This window comes from Channa argus, chromosome 3 (assembly GCF_033026475.1).
Source record: "Channa argus isolate prfri chromosome 3, Channa argus male v1.0, whole genome shotgun sequence".
NCBI classification, from domain to species: domain Eukaryota; kingdom Metazoa; phylum Chordata; class Actinopteri; order Anabantiformes; family Channidae; genus Channa; species Channa argus.
Genome location: NC_090199.1, coordinates 28,899,001 through 28,919,433, shown reverse-complemented (window position 1 = coordinate 28,919,433; position 20,433 = coordinate 28,899,001). Strand labels below are relative to the sequence as shown.

At 36.9% G+C, this 20,433-nt stretch overlaps 1 protein-coding gene across 6 annotated transcripts; it reads left to right on the top strand.

The window, feature by feature from the left end:
• Nucleotides 1-24: 24 nt before the first annotated feature.
• On the top strand, nt 25-14,726 carry fbxo8 (F-box protein 8). 6 transcript variants are annotated; one of them, XR_010913913.1, is made up of 9 exons: nt 444-675; nt 1,624-1,729; nt 4,516-4,599; nt 6,382-6,526; nt 6,674-6,800; nt 7,149-7,267; nt 7,384-7,580; nt 11,239-11,328; nt 11,560-11,695. XR_010913913.1 is itself a non-coding variant. In XM_067498746.1 (8 exons), the coding sequence occupies exons 2-8, from the start codon at nt 1,624-1,626 to the stop codon at nt 11,745-11,747; spliced, it is 966 nt and encodes a 321-aa protein (XP_067354847.1). In that variant the 5' UTR covers nt 25-166; the 3' UTR covers nt 11,748-14,726. The 6 variants fall into 6 exon arrangements, 5 of the variants coding, with proteins under 5 accessions (XP_067354847.1, XP_067354848.1, XP_067354846.1 ...); XM_067498746.1 differs by lacking the exons at nt 444-675; nt 11,239-11,328 and adding an exon at nt 25-166 and having other exon boundaries at nt 11,560-14,726; XM_067498747.1 differs by lacking the exon at nt 11,239-11,328 and having other exon boundaries at nt 446-667; nt 11,560-14,726.
• The last annotated feature ends 5,707 nt before the right edge of the window (nt 14,727-20,433 follow it).

The window sequence follows — 20,433 nt, the reverse complement described above, 5'->3', positions numbered from 1 at the left end:
AAAGACTACTGAATTACAGGTTCCTCCTGAATTAAAACTTGCTCCTCTGTCTTTGTTTAAACTTGGCTAACCAAAATGACAACTGAATGCGTTCGCCAGTAGGGAAATCGCCTTTCCAGTTGTCCTTGTGTGTAGGTCGGGTTGTCAGAGGACTCACTAAACTCAGGTAGGTTGATCGGTTTAGATCGTTGCATCGCACATATTAGGAAATACTGCATCATGGCTCTAAAAGCAAAAAGGTTAAATATGTTCACTACTCCAGTCCAATTAAGGGTTCGTCATAGCCTCCCCTAACTTAAACTAGGTTGGTAAGGTGACTCAAAATTCTTGGGACCGAATGTGAATGAAAACCAACTCAACCAATGAAGCTTCAGTTTGAAAGTTGTTGTGTCTTGAATGGCTAATGATATCGTAGGAGAGGCGGGACTTCAGGTCAAACTACCTTGCTCGCTTCAACTTCCAACATTGATGTTTACAACGTTGTAATGGATTTGCTTATGCAACACCGCTGGCGTTAGAAAACGACTGGACAGGATATTACAGTAGTTATCGAGACGCAGTCATAAGTAGTTTAACATACATACAGATAGATCGGTACATAATTCTGACAGTCCTATACCAAAATTTTGGGATTAATGTCTCACTAGGAGTACATGTACAGTAAGCTGTATGACGGTTTGTATACATTTTCGATCACAGGCAGTGTATTTATTTATTTTAGTGTTGTCATTATGCTGACATTATAATTAAGTAAACCAATGTTTAGGCTTATTCATTATTTAACTTTTTATTCGAATGAAAACAGTAAGAATATACAAGGCAGCATTGTAAAGCTATTGGTTTGTTCATATTGTTTGAAGTTATATGGAGCATAATTACATATCCTGAGTGTGACTCTCGTTTGTTTTTGTGATGTTGACGTTAATGTTTTTGTGTATGAATGGTGGCGGCGGTGTGCCGTCGTTCGTTTTCTGAGTTTTAGTCCATTTGCTTTGCTCCATTTGCTCCGAGTGCCAGTAATGATAGATAACATTGACACGTTTTTTAGGCCTATGTGAATTATACCGGTCAGTCACAATATTAATAATGTACTATGAAATGCTGATACGTGATTATGGGTTAACCACCTGTCAGCAATCAGCACATAACATAGTTAAACTAAACTCCACCTTTACCAACAATGAACTTTTACCCTTATTTTTTTAATAATTACTGTACATGTGTTGCCCTAATTACCAAAATCTGTATTGTTTAAAAAAAAGTTGTTTTCTTAGCGTCTTACCTTTACTCCTAACATTTACTCTAAGTAAAAAATCTCAAAGTAATATCTGCACACAAAAGTACTGCACACAGTGTATCACATTTGTCTGCATATAAACCTGTGTAGCTTCAGACTGCTCAGACCTATGACCTTTGTCCTTCAATAAATTATTTGGATCATGAATGCTAATGTGCACTAGTTTAGTCAGTTGAATGTAACCATACATTTTATCGTTGTGAACTCAATAAATAGTATAATAAAGATATAATAGGTTTGGCCAGATTATTGCATGCTGCTGAATTTCTTAGATTACTTGCAAGTAATCTATATAATGCATAATGCATTTCTGTGTTGCCATATAGATGGGTCAAGCACTGTGGAGACTGCCTCCCAGACAACAGCAGCAATTTCAGGAGGAACTAGCTGACCGACTGGCTGATGAAGAAAGAGAAGGAAGACAAGAGCAGGGTAACAATGAACAATTTCAGTATTTTATGTTACTGCTGCTTTCAGAAATTATTTATATTTTATGAGCTTGGTTAGAGAAAAGGAAAAAAAATAGTGTTTCAGTCGAAACTTTCAGCTCATTATCAGCAAAGCAAGAATCAAACCTGATTATGTTTGATTATTAATATATAATTATACAGCTTCAGTATGAATAAAATTAGGACTAGGGTTTATTTAGTGCTTAATAAAAAATACTGTTCAATGTGAAAATCATTATTATTCATAAAAGGACATTTTTTGAAGACTGTCAGGTGCTACCTAGAGAAGCTGTATAACATCAGGTGGTTCAGTGAAGACATGTGTTTTCATGTAAACAACTGTGGCCTGTTACCAGTCTTTCACTTCCCACTACCAAGTGGCACTGGCAATCACTGATACAGCTGCTCTTAGGCCACATCATCTCAGTTATTTGTGTTTGTGTGCTGATGATAAAGTAATGCTGTGATAGACAGGTGATCTGTTAGGGGTGCACCCTGCAGCTCATCCACTGACAGCTGGTATTGGTTCCAGGAACCCCTGCCATATTTAACAATATAATGAGTGAATGGACTAGAAGTGTTTAATGTCTGTTGATGTCTGATGATGTATACTGATCAGTCATAACATTATCATTACTGACAAGTGAAGTGAATAACTTTGATTATCTCATCACCACAGCACCTGGAAGTAGTTCAGATATGTTAGGCAGCAGACAAGCTTTTTGTTCCAGAAGATGATGTGTTGCAAGCAGAAAACATGGGCAAGCATAAGGATTTAAGTGACTTTGACAGAGGCCAAAACGTCATTGCTAGACAACTGGCTTAGGGCAACTCCTAAACTTCAGTTCTTGTGGGATGTTCTCAGTCTGTAGTGGTCAGGATCTACCAATAGTGGTCTTAAAAGGAACAAGTAAACCGACAGGGCCAAGGATGGCCAGGGCACATTGATGTAAGTAGGGAGCAATGGTTGGCCTATGTAGTCTAACCCAGAAAAAGAGCTACTATTGCTATAAATGCTGAAAAAGTTTGTGTTGGTAGAAAGGTGCCCACCTTAAAAAGCATCTACAATTGGCATGTGAGCATCAGAACTGGCCGGGCAGAACATATTGTTTCTCATATAGTAAGATAGTAAGCAAATATGTGAGAATCTTTAAAATCTGTCCTTTATGGTAACTCACTATAAAAAGCAACAGTCCACATCCGCGATATGTTTTACACCAAAGAAGCTGAGACACCCTAGCAAAATGTAAATTAATTTTATGAGTTTCTTTTTTGCATACATATTCATTGTAATAAATGAACAATATTTTGAGGCTTTTACAATTTATTTTTTACATTTACATTTATACAATTGACAGTTACCATTCAGACTCTTTTAACCTAAGTGACTTACAATTGAGCAAACAAAAAAAAATGCAGCATGCAAACAAAAATTTACGTGCATATAAATATAGGGAAGAGTTTTGTCTTTAACAGTTTTTTAAATATTGGGAGTGTGGCTCCTGAGTTTGATAGTTTGTTGCACCATTGTGGGACCACTGAGCTGAGAAACTTTCCTGGGATCTTTTGCTGTGTGTTGAAGGGAATGCCGTTTGTTGGCAAGCACAGTGGGTGAGATTGTTGACTTCTTGTCCAGGTAAATAATTGTGATTAGGTAGGTGCTGCTGCATTTATCACTCTACAGGCAAGATTCAGAGCTTTAAACAAAATTCGGGTGGATACTGGCAGCCAGTGCAGACATCTGAAGAGTAATGTGATGTGTTTCCTTTTTGGCTGATAAAAAGTGAGACGTGCTGCTGCATTTTGGATCATCGGGAGAGGTATGATTGTGTATGCTGTATGGGTTGGCAATAGCTCAGTCATTCACAATCCAGAGGGTCAGTGGTTTGACTCCCTGTCCTTTCTGGACATAGATAAGATGTGGTTGGTAAAACTCAGTTGGTAGTCAATGACCCCCATATTTCTGGGTGGTTTTCTTTGTGGTAACAATCACTAAAGATCCTTTGTTGAGGCTGATGTGTTGTATTGAAGGTCTAACAAGGAAGATTAAAACTTCTGTCTTTGAGAAGTTAAGTTAAACATGTGTCCCTTCCATCCAAGTAGAGTTGTCAGAGAGACAGGCAGAAATGTGTGATTAGACAGTGATGTTATCTCGTGGAAAGGACAGGAAGAGTTCTGTATAGCAATGATAGGAAAAGCCATCTGAGTGGACTATAGAATACAGGGATGTAGTATAGATGGAAAACAGAAAAGGACAGATGACGAGTCCTGCATCACAATGATGGATCTTCAAGATTTCCTTGAAGATTCATAAACTTAGGGAAGCCAGACCTGAGCCAGAGCTGTACTAGAATTTTCCAAGTCAGAGAGTGTGAACAGAAGCATCTGGAGGGACTTGCAGATAGATTGAGTAGGATTAGACCAGTAGACTAAGCTGCAGCTTTTGCACCATGCAGGGATGCTATGAATCTATAGTCTATATAATTTAACAACACATGTAAAATAAATACCATAGGATAGGGTAAACACTAGTAGAGCTATAGTATATGAAATAAATATGCACAACGATTAGATTAGAAAATATTGTAATTTATTTATTTGATTTTAATAACCTGGTCAGTGCACGGCCACGCAAGCTCAGATATTATCCAGATTTCCTGTCATTTTAAATAGTAGTAAGCATAGAAGTAAGCAAAATCAATGTATTAACGTGAATTAATTACAAAATGAATGAAAAAGTTTTCTGATTAATTGTTATCGTATTTCTAGGGAGGTATGGCGGTGCCCAGAGAAGAGCTCCACATCACTGTTATGGCCCTGACATTTACCATCTGCTCAGAACACGTACGGGTGGTATGAATACACAAACACATACTAAATGCATAGCTACGATTTAGATTTATTTTTAACAAAGACATGATGAAACTACATACTTTATGTCGATAAAGCTTGATGCATTCCATAGCCCTCTCTCGCATTCTATGTGACATCCAGACACATTCAGCCCACATGGGCTCACACTCACAAGTTCTGAAACATTGAGGGGCACATAGCTCTGGTGCCCATACCTGCTTTCCCCATGGTCAATTTCTCCTGGAGAACCAATATTTCTCGATTGTGTCTCCATATGACAGGGTTTCCAATCAGATTTTTACAACAGCACATGTGCATTAGAATAGGCTGAATGAAAGGGGAGTCCACCCAAAGTCAAACTAAAACTAAAACTAACAATAATTGAACTGAAGAAGTCTAAGTCTAAATCTTTTTTTGTTGCATTTTTATTTATTTATTTATTTATTGTATTTAATTTAGACTGTTCACATTGTGCAGCTCTGTATGAAAATTGAATAAAAGCCATGGTAAACCTGACTTGACATACCTTGACTTAATAAATAACATATTGTGCCTTAACAGTGTTTCAGGCCCAAATGCAATATTAAGAAACATGCTAAATGATTTGGTTATTTAATCCTTGTGCAACACAAGACTCTTTGTTTGCAATTCCCATGTAAAGACCAAGAAATCTAATTACACAGTAAAAAAGCTAAAGTAAATAAAAAGAATATATTTAATTTTCTCATCATGAACACAGTGTGCATGACTCATTGCTGCACTTAATTTTTCATGGCACTGAAAAACATTGATCGGCCTCGTCCCAGACGGTGCACACACTGAAAACTGTGGAGATGACAGTGGATTTAAGAGGAGACACCTCACAAAATCAACTAACCCTGTAACAATTGTCGAAACCTTCAAGTTCTCAGGTCCACCATCTCTCAAGACTTGAGGTGTGAGAATAATATTAACTCACTTCTCAAAATGGCTCAGCAGAGGATGTCAATCCCACAGCAGCTAAGGGAGTTCAACCTACTACAGGACCTGCTAATCATGTTCTACTCTGCTGTAATTGAGTCTGTGTTGTGTTCCACTATCAAAGTCTGATTCAGGGACAGTTTAAGTTGACTGCATTTTGGATCTGTTCTAATTACATTCATGTGCATCAAACACATTCATGTGTCAATACACAGCGCAAACTGTTAAAAAAAAAAAGCTTTTGCTAAAACGAACTTATTTATACTTCTACAAGGCACTTTTGGATAATTTAACTTTTAGTCTGACTTTAGGTGCCCTTTGATTTAAAAATGAGGTGGCATCACTCTGTTATTTATCTCTTGTTTTATTTAGCCTTTTGGTCAGCTGCTTGCCCTGTCTACAGGTTTTTGTAAAGCCGTTCTACAAAGTTGATTAATTAGAAGACTGATTACATGTATACATGACAGACAAATCTATGTTCTCAGGGAGAAATTTAAAGGGGAAATCAGGTTTTCCTAATTCCATTAATGTGACTGTTAAAAAAATAATCCCTGAGAAAGCTATAATACATTCACTGTCTTCTGCAGAGAGGTAGTGATTGTGATGTGGTATACGATGGAAAGGTGGCGACAACTGGCAAGATAATGAAAAATTAAACACCCATATTTAGATTCTAGTAATAATACATTAGAACCTGTATGTCACACTGACATCATGATATCTGGTTTTACAATATAAGCCGGTAGAGGCGATAGAATGCAAACCTAAACATTTTTATTTCACTTTCTTTTTTGTCTCACATTTTGTTTGTTTTGTCTGTAGGTAAAGGGCAGCATGGTTTTATAGACTTGGAGATGCTGCCACCTGAATTAGGCATCACTATACTTTCATACTTGAATGCTACTGATCTGTGCCTGGCTGGCTGTGTGTGGCAGGACTTGGGAAATGACGAATATCTATGGCAGGGGTAGGGAGGCTTTTTCTCGTAACAACTGCTTACCAGATGTTTTCTGTGAACTTGACTTGACCTCTTCCAAAGTATATAGTATTATTCAGTATTTTGTGTTCTTTTGTAGTATGATTTTTCTGTAACCCATGTGTGTCTATCCACCAGGCTGTGTAAGTCCACATGGGGGCACTGTTCCATTTACAGCAGAAGACTACCTGCTGATTTTTCATATAGAAGACTTTACCTACAACTAGATGAAGGCAGCCTGACTTTTAATGCTAGCCCATGGGAGGTAACACATACTCAAATATGCAACACCTATAATCCTAAAATTGCACAATATGTCAGAGCTTTGCAGTGCATGTGTGTGTTTAGTGATGGAACAATGAGTCACTTCAGAATTATGTGTTTGATCATCAAACACTTAATTCTGAAGGGACATAATCACCAACGTTTCACTTTAACATCAAGTTGTGTACTGTATGTGTGTGTGTGTGTGCATGTGTGTGTGCGTGTGTGTGTGTGTGTGTCTCAATCTTTGGTTTTATTCAGATCGATACTGAAGATATATGGTTCTTGTGTGTGTGTGTGTGTGTGTGTGTGTGTGTGTGTGTGTGTGTGTGTGTGTGTGTGTGTAAAGGGTATCAGTTATTTCATGTCCAAAGGTATACTAGTGGATCATCCAACTGAGCTGGCTAAGTTCATCTTCTACACCAGACGGCTCAACTGGAAAATGTTGAGGATTTACCTGGATGAGAGGTTAACCAATAGACACAAATGAAAAATTAACATTTTGCATCATCATCATGGTAGAACCTCAGATGTTAAATGTATGTTTTGTGTGTTTCTGTCTATGTATGTCTATGTGATTGCAGGAGGGATGTCCTAGATGAGTTGGTCACCCTTCATAATTTCAGCAACCAGTTCCTGCCCAATGCCCTGCGAGATTTCTTCAGACACATCCATGCACCAGAGGAGAGAGGAGAGTATCTGGAAACTCTTATTACCAAGTTCAGTCACAGGTTTTGCACCTGCAACCCAGGTCTTGTCCGAGAGCTGGGCCTCAGTCCAGGTTAGTACATGCAGAATATACTGGTAAGTATATGTTAAAGAAAAAGTAAATGGTCTGTTTGTGTGTGTGTGTGTGTGTGTGTGTGTGTGTGTGTGTGTGTGTGTGTGTGTGTGTGTGTGTATATATATATATATATATATATATATATATATATATATATATATATATATATATATATATATATATATATATATATATATAGCGTTTATTCAAAGCACTTCACCATGTTCCTTCACATTCACCTATTCAAATGCACACTAGTATGATACTACATGTGCTTCTTAAGTTGTGTTCCTTACTTATAAAAAGTATTTTTATTTGTAAACAGTTTACAAAAAGTTTACAAACCATTGTATTCCAAATTCCAATTCCTAAGGTACAGGTAGAATCCTACACCAATCCTTAGGGCAGGGAAGTAAAAAAATCTATAAAAATGATACTTTTATGGTATGCAATTTATGTCATGTGTACAAAATAGACCTATGTGTCAACACAATACAATCCCAATTCCAAAAATATTGTGTGTAAAGAAAAACAGAATTCAATTTCAAGTAAATTCAATTCAACTTTATTTATATAGTGACAATTCACAACAAAGTCATCTCAACACACAACGTCAAGACTATAAAGATGTGTAGAGAAAACCCAACAATTCCCCCTGGAACAAGCCCTAGGCAACAGTGGAGAGCTTTTAACACGAGAAACCTCCAGCAGAGCCAGGCTCAGGGTGGGAAGCCATCTGCCTTGACTGTTTGGGATGAGTGGAAAGTGGAGAGAGAAAAGAACAGAGCAACAAAAAGCAATAACAAAACATCGGGCAGGTTGGTAGGACCAGTGCGCACTGGAAAATACACAGCGCCACACCCGGGGACACCTGCAGAAAGGGACACAGGAAGGGAAAAAGATAAGGAGAAAGACAACTATGGGAGAAACAACACAAAGTTAATGTCATACAGTGGTGATAATTGTAGGGTGAAAGGAGAGGAGGAAAGGAGCTCAGTGCATTGGGGGGGTGGGTCCCCCAGCAGTCTAAGCCTATAGCAGCATTACTATGACTAACTATAAGCTCTTTTAAAGAAGAAGGTTTCAAGCCTAGAAATAAAAGTAGAGAGGGTGTCCCATTCTACCTTTGGAAATTCTGGGAACCACAAGTAGGCCTGCATTCGAAGATGTGGTCTACTGGGATGAACTATGAGGTATTTATATATGATGGAGCTTGACCGTTCAGAGCTTTATATGTAAGAAGCAGGGTTTTAAATTCAATTCTAGATTTTATGGGAAGCCAATGGAGAGAAGCTAGTGAAGGTGAAATATGATCTCTCTTGCTAATTTCAGTCAGCACTCTTGCTGCAGCATTTTGGATTAAATGCAGGCTCTTTAGGGAGTCACTGGGGCATCCTGAAAGTAGGGAAATACAGTAGTCCAACCTAGAAGTAAAACATGCATGGACCACTTTTTCTGGATCACTTTGAGACATTTATGTACAGTACATTTACAGTATATGTGACCAAATCCTGGTCAAAAATAACTCCAAGGTTTTTTGCAGTAGTATTGGGGCCAGAGTTATGCCATCTAGAGTAAAGATATGGTTGGGAAGAATATTTCTAAGATTTTGGGCCCAAATACTATGATTCAGTTTTGTCTGAGTTTAGAAGTAAGAAATTGTGGGACATCCAGACCTTTATGTCGGCATGTAGGCATGCCTGAAGCTTGATTAACAGATTTTTTTCATCTGGTTCAATCAATAGATGTAGGGCTATAGGGCTATCATCAGCATAGCAATGGAAATTTATGGAATGTTTTTTAATGATGTTGCCTAAAGGAGACATATATAAAGTAAAAGGCGTTGGTCGTAACACAGAGCCTTGTGGAGATTAGATATTGGTCTGTAATTGGCTAAAACACCTGGGTCAAGACAGGATTTTTTTAAGTAGTGGTTTTATTATAGCTACTTAATGGGCCTGTGGTACATAGCCTGTTTCTAAAGATAGATTGATGATATCAAATACAAACGTGTCTATTAAGGGTAAAGCTTTCTTGAGTAGTGTAGCTGGAATTGGGTCTAGCAGACAGGTTCTTACTTTAGATGAGGTAATTTGAGGTTAGCTCAGCGAGATCTATGGATAAAAAGCAGTCTGAGTGGGATTGGGGCCTCAATGAATAAAGTCATGAAAACTGCTCAGAGTTAACAGAATACTGGGCTTAACAGAACTATGGCTCTTAGTCAGCCTGGCTAAATGTTGAAGAAAGAAACCAGGGTTGTTGTTGTTTTCTTCCATTATGATAAATAATATGCTGTTCTGGCATCACTGAGAGCTTTTTTGTACATTTTTAAACTGCTTTTCCAGGCTAAATGATATTCTTCGCTTCCTTTCTAACTTTTGTGTTGCCTGTTTTAAGTTGCAAGTTTGTAAACTATACCATGGAGATTTCCTCTTCTGGTTTACTGCGTGGGTGCAACACTATCGAGTTTTTTACATAGTGAGGCTGCAGAGTTATCAAAAAGATAACCAACTTGTGCGGGAGTAAAGTTAAGGTGGCTATCCTCCATTGTATTGACATGTGATGAGGCAAATGATGAAAGAACTGTTTCTTAAATTTTCTAACTGCTGTATAGTCCATTATTTTAAATTCAAATGTTATTAAAAAGAGAATTATGAGGAAATACTGTTAAATTATTATTATGTTTCAATGCAATATGTAAGGACAAGGTCTAGGGTGTTACTAAAACAGTGAGTAGGTTTTGCATCATCAACCCATATTTTATTCATAAAAAGAACATAAACAACATATCAGATGTTGAAACCCGAAAAAAACTGAAAACCACATGCAAACAGTTTTAACCTTAATCCCAATTCTATGAACAATTGATCATATTATATATAGATCGTGGGATGTCACATTTTTTTTGACAGTTTGTCACAGATTGGTAAACCTCTGCCCACCTGTTTACATTGGAGAGGTTCTCTCTCTCCAGATTAACCCAATTACTTTTCAAATGCTCCCCCATTTGTTTTTGATTTGTGGCAATTACTTTTCCAGCCTTTTGTTCCAACTTTTTCAATATGTCTTTCTGCCATCGAATTCAAAATGAGCTAATATTTTCCATGAAATGGTAACATTTCTCAGTTTCAACATTTGATATATTGTATATGTTCTATATAGCAGCAGAATAAAATATGGTTTGATGAGATTTGCAAATCATTACATTCTCTTTTTATTTATGTTTTAAATCCTCACTAGGAATTGTGGTTGTAATGTCAAATCCAATGTGATAAATTATAAAATTATTTTTTATAAATGAAGAATTTGTCCTGCACTGAAATCCAGTCTAAATACTAAAAGCAGGCTCAAAAGATTCAAAATGATTAACGGTCATATATGTGTACTACGCTCATCTCACCTGAAGGTGGCACTAGGGGAAAGTTTAGAAATTTACTTAATTTTTAAAAGATTTTGGCCTCCAGAGAACATACACACATTCAATATATTTTAAAGCAATGTTATTAGATTTGAATTTTTATGGTTAATGTTTTCATTTGCTCATGATGGTAAATGAGAGTTCAAACGGTCATTAAAATGTTTAAAAACACTTTATTTTAAATCCAAAGTATCTTTATCTCAACCAGACATTGTCATTCTTAAACCCTGTTGCTAGAATGCTGAAAACTCTTATGACAGTAGAAGCTACTACACCTGATGATGTTGATGTTTCCCCAACCACAAAATGATCAAGATTTATTTTCAGGTAATTTCTGGCTTTAGTAATGGACTGTGAAAGCCATGGTTAAAGTTGTCAGACCATACCTCAAACCAATCTGATAATGTTAATTCCTTGGACCTCCGAATGATTACTACTAGTAGTAATAGTAACGTAATGGTTCCAGGGCTATAAGTGGATGGATGGCGGCTTTTCTTAAGAGCTTGTGACAAAAAAAAAAATCTTTTGATCACCGTTTATTATCATTTTTTTTTGCAGATGCTGTGTATGTGCTGTGCTACAGTCTGATCCTGCTGTCCATCGACCTCACCAGCCCCCACGTAAAAAACAAAATGTCTAAGAGGGAGTTTATAAGAAACACTCGCCGAGCAGCACATAATGTATCAGATGACTTTGTAGGCCACCTCTATGACAATATTTACCTGATTGGCCATGTGGCTGCATAGCTTTACCTACCAGCTGTCAAGAGGAATTTCTGCACTGAATGCTGGGAACTGGTGATTGGTTTCCTACACTTTTGGAAAGTATGGAACATAGTAAAAATGGAACGTACTATAACAACATTCATGTCCTTCAAAGAAAACAATCTTACTAGAAATATTAGTAACACAAAGAAAAATCACCTCTCCACTGTGAAACTTTGCACTGTGCTATGACATTTTCTTAATGGTATTTTGAACAAAGCTTCAAAATGGCTTTATAAGCAAGTCAAGGCAAAGAAGGAGGTGAAACATTGAAGACCAGCACTGATACTGCCATGACGGATGAGGACTACTGATTAGTTGAATATCTAGAAGAGGAGGAGCACTTTCCTCCATCTGTACAGTCATGCTGGTTTCTTATAGGATAGGACCTGCATCTTATTCACCAGCAGATCAAAGACTTGCCTATTCATTGTACACACATGGTATGTTAAAACAAGGTTAATATAATAACACTCACTAATATAGAATGTAACTGTAATGGCAGCAGATCTACAAATTGGATGGGCTTGTTCTATCCAGTGGTAAAGACCAGAATGAAAGTATGGTGTCCAAGTGCAATTTGTTTTTTTTGTTTTTGTTTTTTTTGAGTAAAATGAACAAGACATTGGGCCACAAGGCAAAAAATGGTTGTACTCTCATTTTAAATCTCCCTCTTTATATGTATAATTATTAAACCTTTTTTTTCTGGGAGATGAACTTGCTCTAGTGTTCCCAGTCAGATTCACCAAATTATAAAGTACTTGTTTCAGGTTTAAGTCTGATGAATGTCACATTTACTCATGATAAGCATCTATGGGATTTGATCTTTAATTTAGGTGTACGTACACCTAAATTACAACAAAAGACTAACTGTTCTACTCTGGTTGTGGGAAGGTTTTATTCACACTTAAACATGTTGGTGCTTCACAGAGGTTTAACAACATATAATAATGTTAGAAGTGTTAATAATGATATTAGCAGACTCAATAAAAACAAAAAATAGTTTTGTCAACAAAGGAGGAATTAACTGAATATGGATGTGATTCAATAGCATTGTTTTGCCAGATCTGCTTATGAAATTACATTCTTTATTATTCGCCTCTCAAATCTGTGCGAGTAGTTTTTTAAAAAGTGCACTGTTATTTAACTCTACACACTCTGCTGTGCTGAATGATTTTAGAGATACATATTTTATCACTGTAGTGCTCTGTGACATTCATCTACTAAACTAAAAAAAAGTTTTTTTTCGCGTTATCTTAGTGATTTCTTTTCATTAAAATAGGCATTTTTTCCTATAATTTGTGTTGGAAACCATCAAGTGTGTTGTGTCAAGGTTGTGTTGGTCTACAGGTAGTAGCTTTATTCCACAACTGCGGTAATCCCCACTGTGGCAAGAACCACTTCACAAATTAAACAAGAATGGTAAATGGTCTGCACTTATATAGTAGTTTTTCTACCTATTGGCACTCTTTATAATAAGAGTGCCAATCTGAATAAGAAGCACTTTACACTGCTTCTTATTCACCCATTCACACTCACAACCACACACACACTCACACACCGATGGGGGACTCACTGGGAGGAACTAAGTTGGGGTTCAGTGTCATGCTCAAGGACACTTCAACATGTGACCGGAGGAGCCGGGGATTGAACCAGCAAAACTCAGCCGTTTCAAGAAGAATGTTTCTTCAAATGCTGTTACATAAACTGTCAAACACTCTGTCTCCTAAACACTTTGAAGTGTGGTCTCAGGAGGATGGCCCCAGAAAAAGAAGATCATGTTACCTCTGCTGCAGAAGATTTATATCACATTTATATGAGTTAACAGGCTCAGAAATAGTCATTTAATGGCACTTGACATTAGAGCCACATCGGTGCTTTTCATATGTAATGTAACAGATACTTCTCAACATCAAATGTAGAATGCATGAACGATGCCTTCATGGTTAACCTGCAAAGAAACCAGTATTGAGTGAGCCCAAGAAAAAGAAAAGAAATAAATTTAAGACCAGTGGGAATCAGTAGTTTACTGTAATGAGTACAAATCAGTGATTTTAGTTCCAGCTGTGTCGTTCTGAGAGACAAAGAAGAAGACTGTAGAGAGCTGTATTAGATGACAACAATCACTTAGTCCAACTTTTCCAAACTATGTCACCAAGTGCTGAACCTATGTTGACTCTTTTAACAGAAATCAGAATTTATAGCTAACTTCAAACATTTAATTATTTCCATCTGTTGCTTTTTAAACATAAAAATAATCGAACAATGATTTTTATCAGACTGTAATGCAACATAGCCACTCTGTGGTGTAAGTGCCAGCAGCTAAATAGAGAACGGAAATGGGAGCTGAATGTAACCTTGGCAACAGACGGGCGACTGTAGTGCAGAAGGTAGTGTGGTCGTCCACCAATCCCCCAATTGCTGGATCACCGGCTCCTCCGGTCACATGTCGATGTGTCCTTGAGCAAGACACTGAACCCCAACTTAGTTGCTCCCAGTTGCTATGTAGTTGGCCAGCTGTGTGAATGAGAAGCAGCTTTGAGTACCAATAGGTACAAACAACAAAGTTAACACAAATGTCATTATTTATATATACACACATATATATATAGAGAAAAAATATATACATATATGTGTGTATATATACACACACACACACATATATATATATATATATATATTTTTTTTTTTTTTACTGAGGTTAATGTCATAGCCTAGATAACAATCAATGTTTATTTGTTGTTAAAATGTAGTTTTCTCTCCAAGAAAATTCTAAAAAGAGCCTCCAATAGTACATTTTATTTGATTCATTTTACTGAAAATTCATAATTATTAATGATGTACAGTGATTTTGAATTGTGACTTCATTGCTTTTTTTTAATTTTTGGAAAGTCCTGTAATGTGGGCTTGATTTTAATTGACTCCATGAGGTATGAAGGATAAAAAATTCTTATAAAGAAATTATGCAGCATGTTTTCATTTGTATGCACTTATTTTGCTCCACACATACTTTTAAATAATTGTTGATAAACTCTGATCCACCCTGATCTTCTTCTTATGTGAAGTTTGTGGCTCTATTACAACATACCATATAACAGTCAATTTTACTATAGGTTGGAACAAACTGCTTCCACAAACAACCAATGGGATTGTGTTAAAAAGGGACAAAAAATATTTGGTACCAATATTCTCCTTTATTTCAATAAATAACATACCCATTCTTTGGCCATGAGCCTTCTTGCAGCTTTGAGCCTGTGTGTTTGTGTGTATGTATGTGTGTATATGATTGAGATCAAACAGGCAAAAGAACAAATCCTCTCCAGACACAATATGACCTTTGACATTTGACCTGTGTGTGTGTGTGCTTGCGTGCATGTGTTTGAGTGAATAAGTTATTCATAGGTGGTATTTTTTTATGCATTCTAGATAAAAAGAGCACAATGTATATTGTAACACAATATAAAGATATACAATATATTCACATTGATTTACACTTATATGTTTAATTCTATTATTTTAAGTTTAGGTTTCATCCTGTTTTTGAGAGCAGTGTTGTATAGCTAGTGTGATTATTTCTTCCACATTATAAATATGGCGTTATCTACTTAAATAATTAACCAATTTTCAAAAATGATGTAAGTCATCTTATTGATTACTGCAAACGATTACGCTAATCTGTGTACAAATTGGGAATACATTTAATAGTTATTCCACTGTGTGTGAAAAACAGAAAACAATCAACAAACTCTAGTATTATGACCTTCTGTATCAGTGTGCCAGCAATTATTTCATTTATCTATTTTATGTTTGTATGTAGAACTTTGATGCCGGTTCCCTACGATGTTGAATTGCTGTGACCTTGTGATTTAAAAGTGAATGCCGGATATGTTTAGAATGAACTCATTATTAGATTTAAAAAAATTAAAAATAATGTAAATCTTTATCCACTACCAAATAAGCCATCACTACTTTCACTGCTGCTGATGATGTTAAGGAGAAGAATGATGAGATGAATGGCCTGGTGTTTATTTAGCCCAGCTCAGACTGGTGGGCCTGGGTTGTTGTCTGGTGGCGTCCCAGTCCAGAGAGCCTCACTTAAGCCTGATGGAGATGATGGATGGCCTCCTGAGCTGCAGAGCCTCTGCACTTCATCACCATGAGTAGCCGCTGCTGGTGACACTGCAACATGTACACGCACACAGACTGCAAGCTGGTTCACAAAGCACTCCTTCTAACATACTTCACTGACCCCACATGTACGGCTACTTCTGTTAACTACACTTACTACCAACACTAGCTACAGTTATTGCTTCTAGCAAAACTACACAGCAACATTGTTATAACATATTAGAAAATAGCTTAATGCATTTTAGGAGACAAGTTGCTAGAGTTTTAGAAGAGAAATGTTGTCTTATTCTTTTCTGATGCAGAATTCTAGCTGCTCAAAAGTCTTGGGCTTTTGTTTCTGGATTTTTCATTTTATGATGTGCCAAATGTGTTCTATTGGTGAAAGGTCTGGACTGCAGGCAGGCCAGTTCAGCACCCAGACTTTTCTCCTGTAAAGCCATGCTGTTGTGATGGATGCAGTTATATAGCTATAGGTGCTTCACGCTATGGCCACTAATGCATCAAAGATGCAGGCTTTTGAACTGTATGCTGATAACAAGCTGGATGATCTTTCTCCTCTTTAGTCTGCAGGACAATGCATCCATGGTTCCAATAAATTTCAAATTTTGATTCACCTGACCATAGAACTGTTTTCCACTTGCCTCAGACCATTTTAGATGAGATTTGGGCCAAAGAACACGACAATTTCTGGATCATGTTCACATTTGGCTTTGTCTTTGCATGATACAGCTTTAATTTACATTTGTGGATTGGACAGTGAAGATTGTTCACAGACATTTCTGGAACCGCATATGTCCATATGTGTGCATATGAGCCCATGCGGTGATGTCCAGTAGAGAATCATGGCTTTCCTGAATGCAGTGCTGCCTGACGGCCCGAAGATCTTGCACATTCAGTTTTGACCTTCGGCCTTGTCACTTGCACGCAGAGATTCTTTTAATTTTTTGATAATATTATATACTGTAGATGGTGGGCTCTTCAATGTCATCACAATTTTACATTGAGAGATGTTGAAAATTGGTGCAGTTTGTCTCAGATTGGAGAACCTCTGCCCACCTTTACATTTGAGAGGCTCTGCCTCTGTGAAATGCCCCTTTTCTGTCCAGTCATGTCACTGACCTGTTGCCAATTAACCTGATTAGTTGTCAACTGCTCCTCCATTTGTTTTCGATTTACGGCAATTACTTTTCCAGCCTTTTGTTGCCCCAACGTTTTTGTGATGTGTTGCTGCAATTAAATTAAAAATGAGCTAATATTTACCATGAAATGGTAGAATGTCTCAGTTTCAACATCTGATATGTTGTTTATGTTCTATTGTGAATCAAATATGGGTTGATGAGATTTGCAAATCCTTGTCTGTTTTTATTAACGTTTTCACACCATATTTTTTGGAATTGGGGTTGTAAATTAAATGAAGTAATTTAACAAGAGAAATTAAAAGCCGTATTATATTTTTAACAACACACTGCTGGTTGTTTTTTAAGCGTAGATAAAAATAATATTGAAATATATTTAAACAATATTATTTAAACAATAATATTGTTTAAAATACATGTTTTCTTAGTAGTAGAGATATTTTTGTACTTCAGGAAAAATGTAAATAGTCTTCACCTGAGTAAAGGATTGAGTGAAGACTTTGAGTGAAGTATTTTTTTAGGCAAATAGTTGCACTTCTACTTAAAAGGCAACTTAACCAATTTTCAACCGGCTTTCTATGGGTTTAGTTTAGGGTGTTAATGTACATTAATGCTGCTAAACTCACTTCCCTATATTAAAATATTTCTCTTTTTCTAGCTTAAAAACAGATTTTTTCCATCATTAGGAGCTCAGATGATGTCATCTGGTGGAGGTTTGGAAAAGCAGACCATAGTGTGAGCAACAAGATGATCTGATCTAAAAGTTAATCTGGTGATGTCGTCTCGAGGTGTTTTTTTCCCTTTAGTAGAGAGATATTTTAATGTAGCGCAATATCAGTGAAAGCGTCATTTAGGTTTGTGTACTTCTCTGTGCACACTGTATTACATTTTGTATAGCCACAGACTGCCCAGAGTTGCCAAGCTGATCCCCATTAGATTATTAGGATCACCAGTATTAATTTTGTGGCAGATTTTTATGTGTGGCTGTGTATTAATAGATCAATATGAAGTTTCTCCATGCCAAATCAAAAAAGTGTGTGGTAAGTGAAACAATAACTTGTAACATTTGTATTTATACATTCTTTCTAATAAGCCATTTCATGTTTAAATTATTTTTGTGTTGTAATCTCCAGTTCTAACAGAATTGTTCTAGTGTTCTGCTCAGTTGTAAAGCATTGGGTTGTACTGCAGAAGGCTGCAGGCTCACGTCCCAGCCCACCAGGAAGGGCCCAGCCACCAAGGGCCACCTTGGTGTTGGTCCCAGGTGGCAACCCTTGAAGCCCTGAAAAGTCATTTTGTTCTAGTGCTTTAATATTAAACCTTTGAGAAGAAGGAATTACAATTTTTTTGTCATAATAATAAACATAATAATAAACATAATTGTTTGTCATAATAATAAGTAAAAACAATAAAGAAAAAAACTCTTGTGTGGACAATGGGTCTTGAAAAGTAATCAAGGTACAAAAAAGTAAAACCTCACACAAAGTAAATAGTAGTGGGAAAATTGAACAATTATTAAATATTATTATAGATATTTCTTTTAAATATTATTTAGAGCTTCAAATTTATTGCCACACACCAGTCAGCCACAAAATTAATACCACCTGGTGATTTTAATGTTGTATAGACGTGAGTCAAAATGGGAAACACTGAATGCTGCATGGCCATGAACAGCAATTGTTGGAAAAGATAATACATCACAACTTGCTGTGTTTGGGGCTGTGCAGACTAGTCCGAGTGCCCATGCTTTCTCCTGTTCCACACATAAAAGAACATAACACCTACAGGTGGTTAGGGAATAACTAGGAATGAAAACCTAATTGCAGAACCGCCTAGCTTTCCCTGTACAAGGTAAAGCTTTCCCTATTCAAGGAAAGTGAAAGCTGGTGCAATATAAATAAAAGTTTAAACAAAGGTTTTGTGTGCTATAGGATTTTTCATAAAGTGCCAATTTTGCATCCTTAGCCATGATGACAATGTTACATCTAAAAGCTTTATTAAAGGGTTTACAATACTAAGTGTGTGTTCATTGTAAGTTGTCTTTCATTATTAAGAGACACTGGAAAGTAAACTTCAAACTAAAAATGCACACCTGTTTCACATATGTAATAAAGGAAGCCTACGGAGGGTGCTTTACAAAAATCTGTATTTTTTGCAACTTTCCTGCTCCAGGTAAACATCCTGAAGAATGGGCAGGAGAAGAATGTCCACATCATCTACTGACTAACTTATAATGGTATACTAAAAAACCTATGTTATTTCATTCCCGAGGTGCCAAAAATGTTGCTTTGTCAAGTCCCTTCTGTGTTACATGCTGATGCTTAAGGTACCTGCTACATGGTGACTGATGCTCTGAGCTTTCAGTCTAGTTAAATAGAAACTCCCAACACTTAAATTCAGTGACATAAAATACGAAGAAAAAAGTGGGAGGTGGGGTGGTAGAAAGTACAAGACACAGGACTTTTCCATGAAAGACTGGGTTTGACCCTAGTGCAAGATATGGGCGCTTTATTCATGACTGTTTCACAACATGGCCCACGTGGTTCCTATAGAAAGGAAGTACGTGTAAGTTCTGTTGTCACTGTTTGTAGCATTTTGTTTTTATGTAAATTTTCTTCTAGCCTAATCCTACCTGACCCTTTTGTGCCTAACCCTAATCTCTTTTTTTTTTCTTAACTTAACATTACCCTGAGGTTATTTTCACTAACCCTAATGCAGTTTTTTGTAAATGGTCTGCACTTATTTCGCTTTACACTGCTTCTCATTCACCCAATTTCACTTACAATCACACTCACAAATTGATGGGGAACTGCTATGGCAATGCTCACAGGGAACAACTAAATTGGGGTTTATTGTTTTACTTAAGGACCATTCGACATGTGACTGGAGGAGGCGGAGATCAAACCAGCAACTTAAGGATTGGTAGACAATTGCTTTATCTCCGGTGCCACAGTCGGCCCAAAGCGTACAGCACCTGGTATTCCCAGGCGGTCCTCCTACCAAGTATTAGCCAGGCTCTATTTGGATGCCGAGATTGGGCACTTCCAGAGTGGTGTTGCCGTTGAGTATATAAAGTTGTTCCTGGGCTAGATTCCTTCATCAATAACGGACACAACAAATATTCACAGTGGTGTAAATATGATACACCAAATGATTTACAAAGCGTCACAATTTGATGCCTTAGGAAGATGTGGGATGAGAACATTTTGGTTATTTAATGAATAGTCCTGTCTAAATTATTATACCAGAAACACATGGTGGCTGAAATTCATGTATGTTTTGCAATTTCAGATAGAAAAAGATATGAAATGGACTTGGTAAGTCCTATAATGTCCATTATTGGTTAAATGAGGAGGCTGTAGCTCAGTTGGTGGAGCAGTTGTCCACAAACCTCAGGGTGTGTG

Excerpts from the sequence above, each read along its gene's own strand:
- fbxo8 (XM_067498745.1), top strand. Across the intron at positions 4,600-6,381 it reads GCTCAGAACACGTACGGGTG|GTAAAGGGCAGCATGGTTTT; the intron begins GTATGAATACAC and ends TTTTGTCTGTAG. Across the intron at positions 6,801-7,148 it reads TTAATGCTAGCCCATGGGAG|GGTATCAGTTATTTCATGTC; the intron begins GTAACACATACT and ends GTGTGTGTAAAG.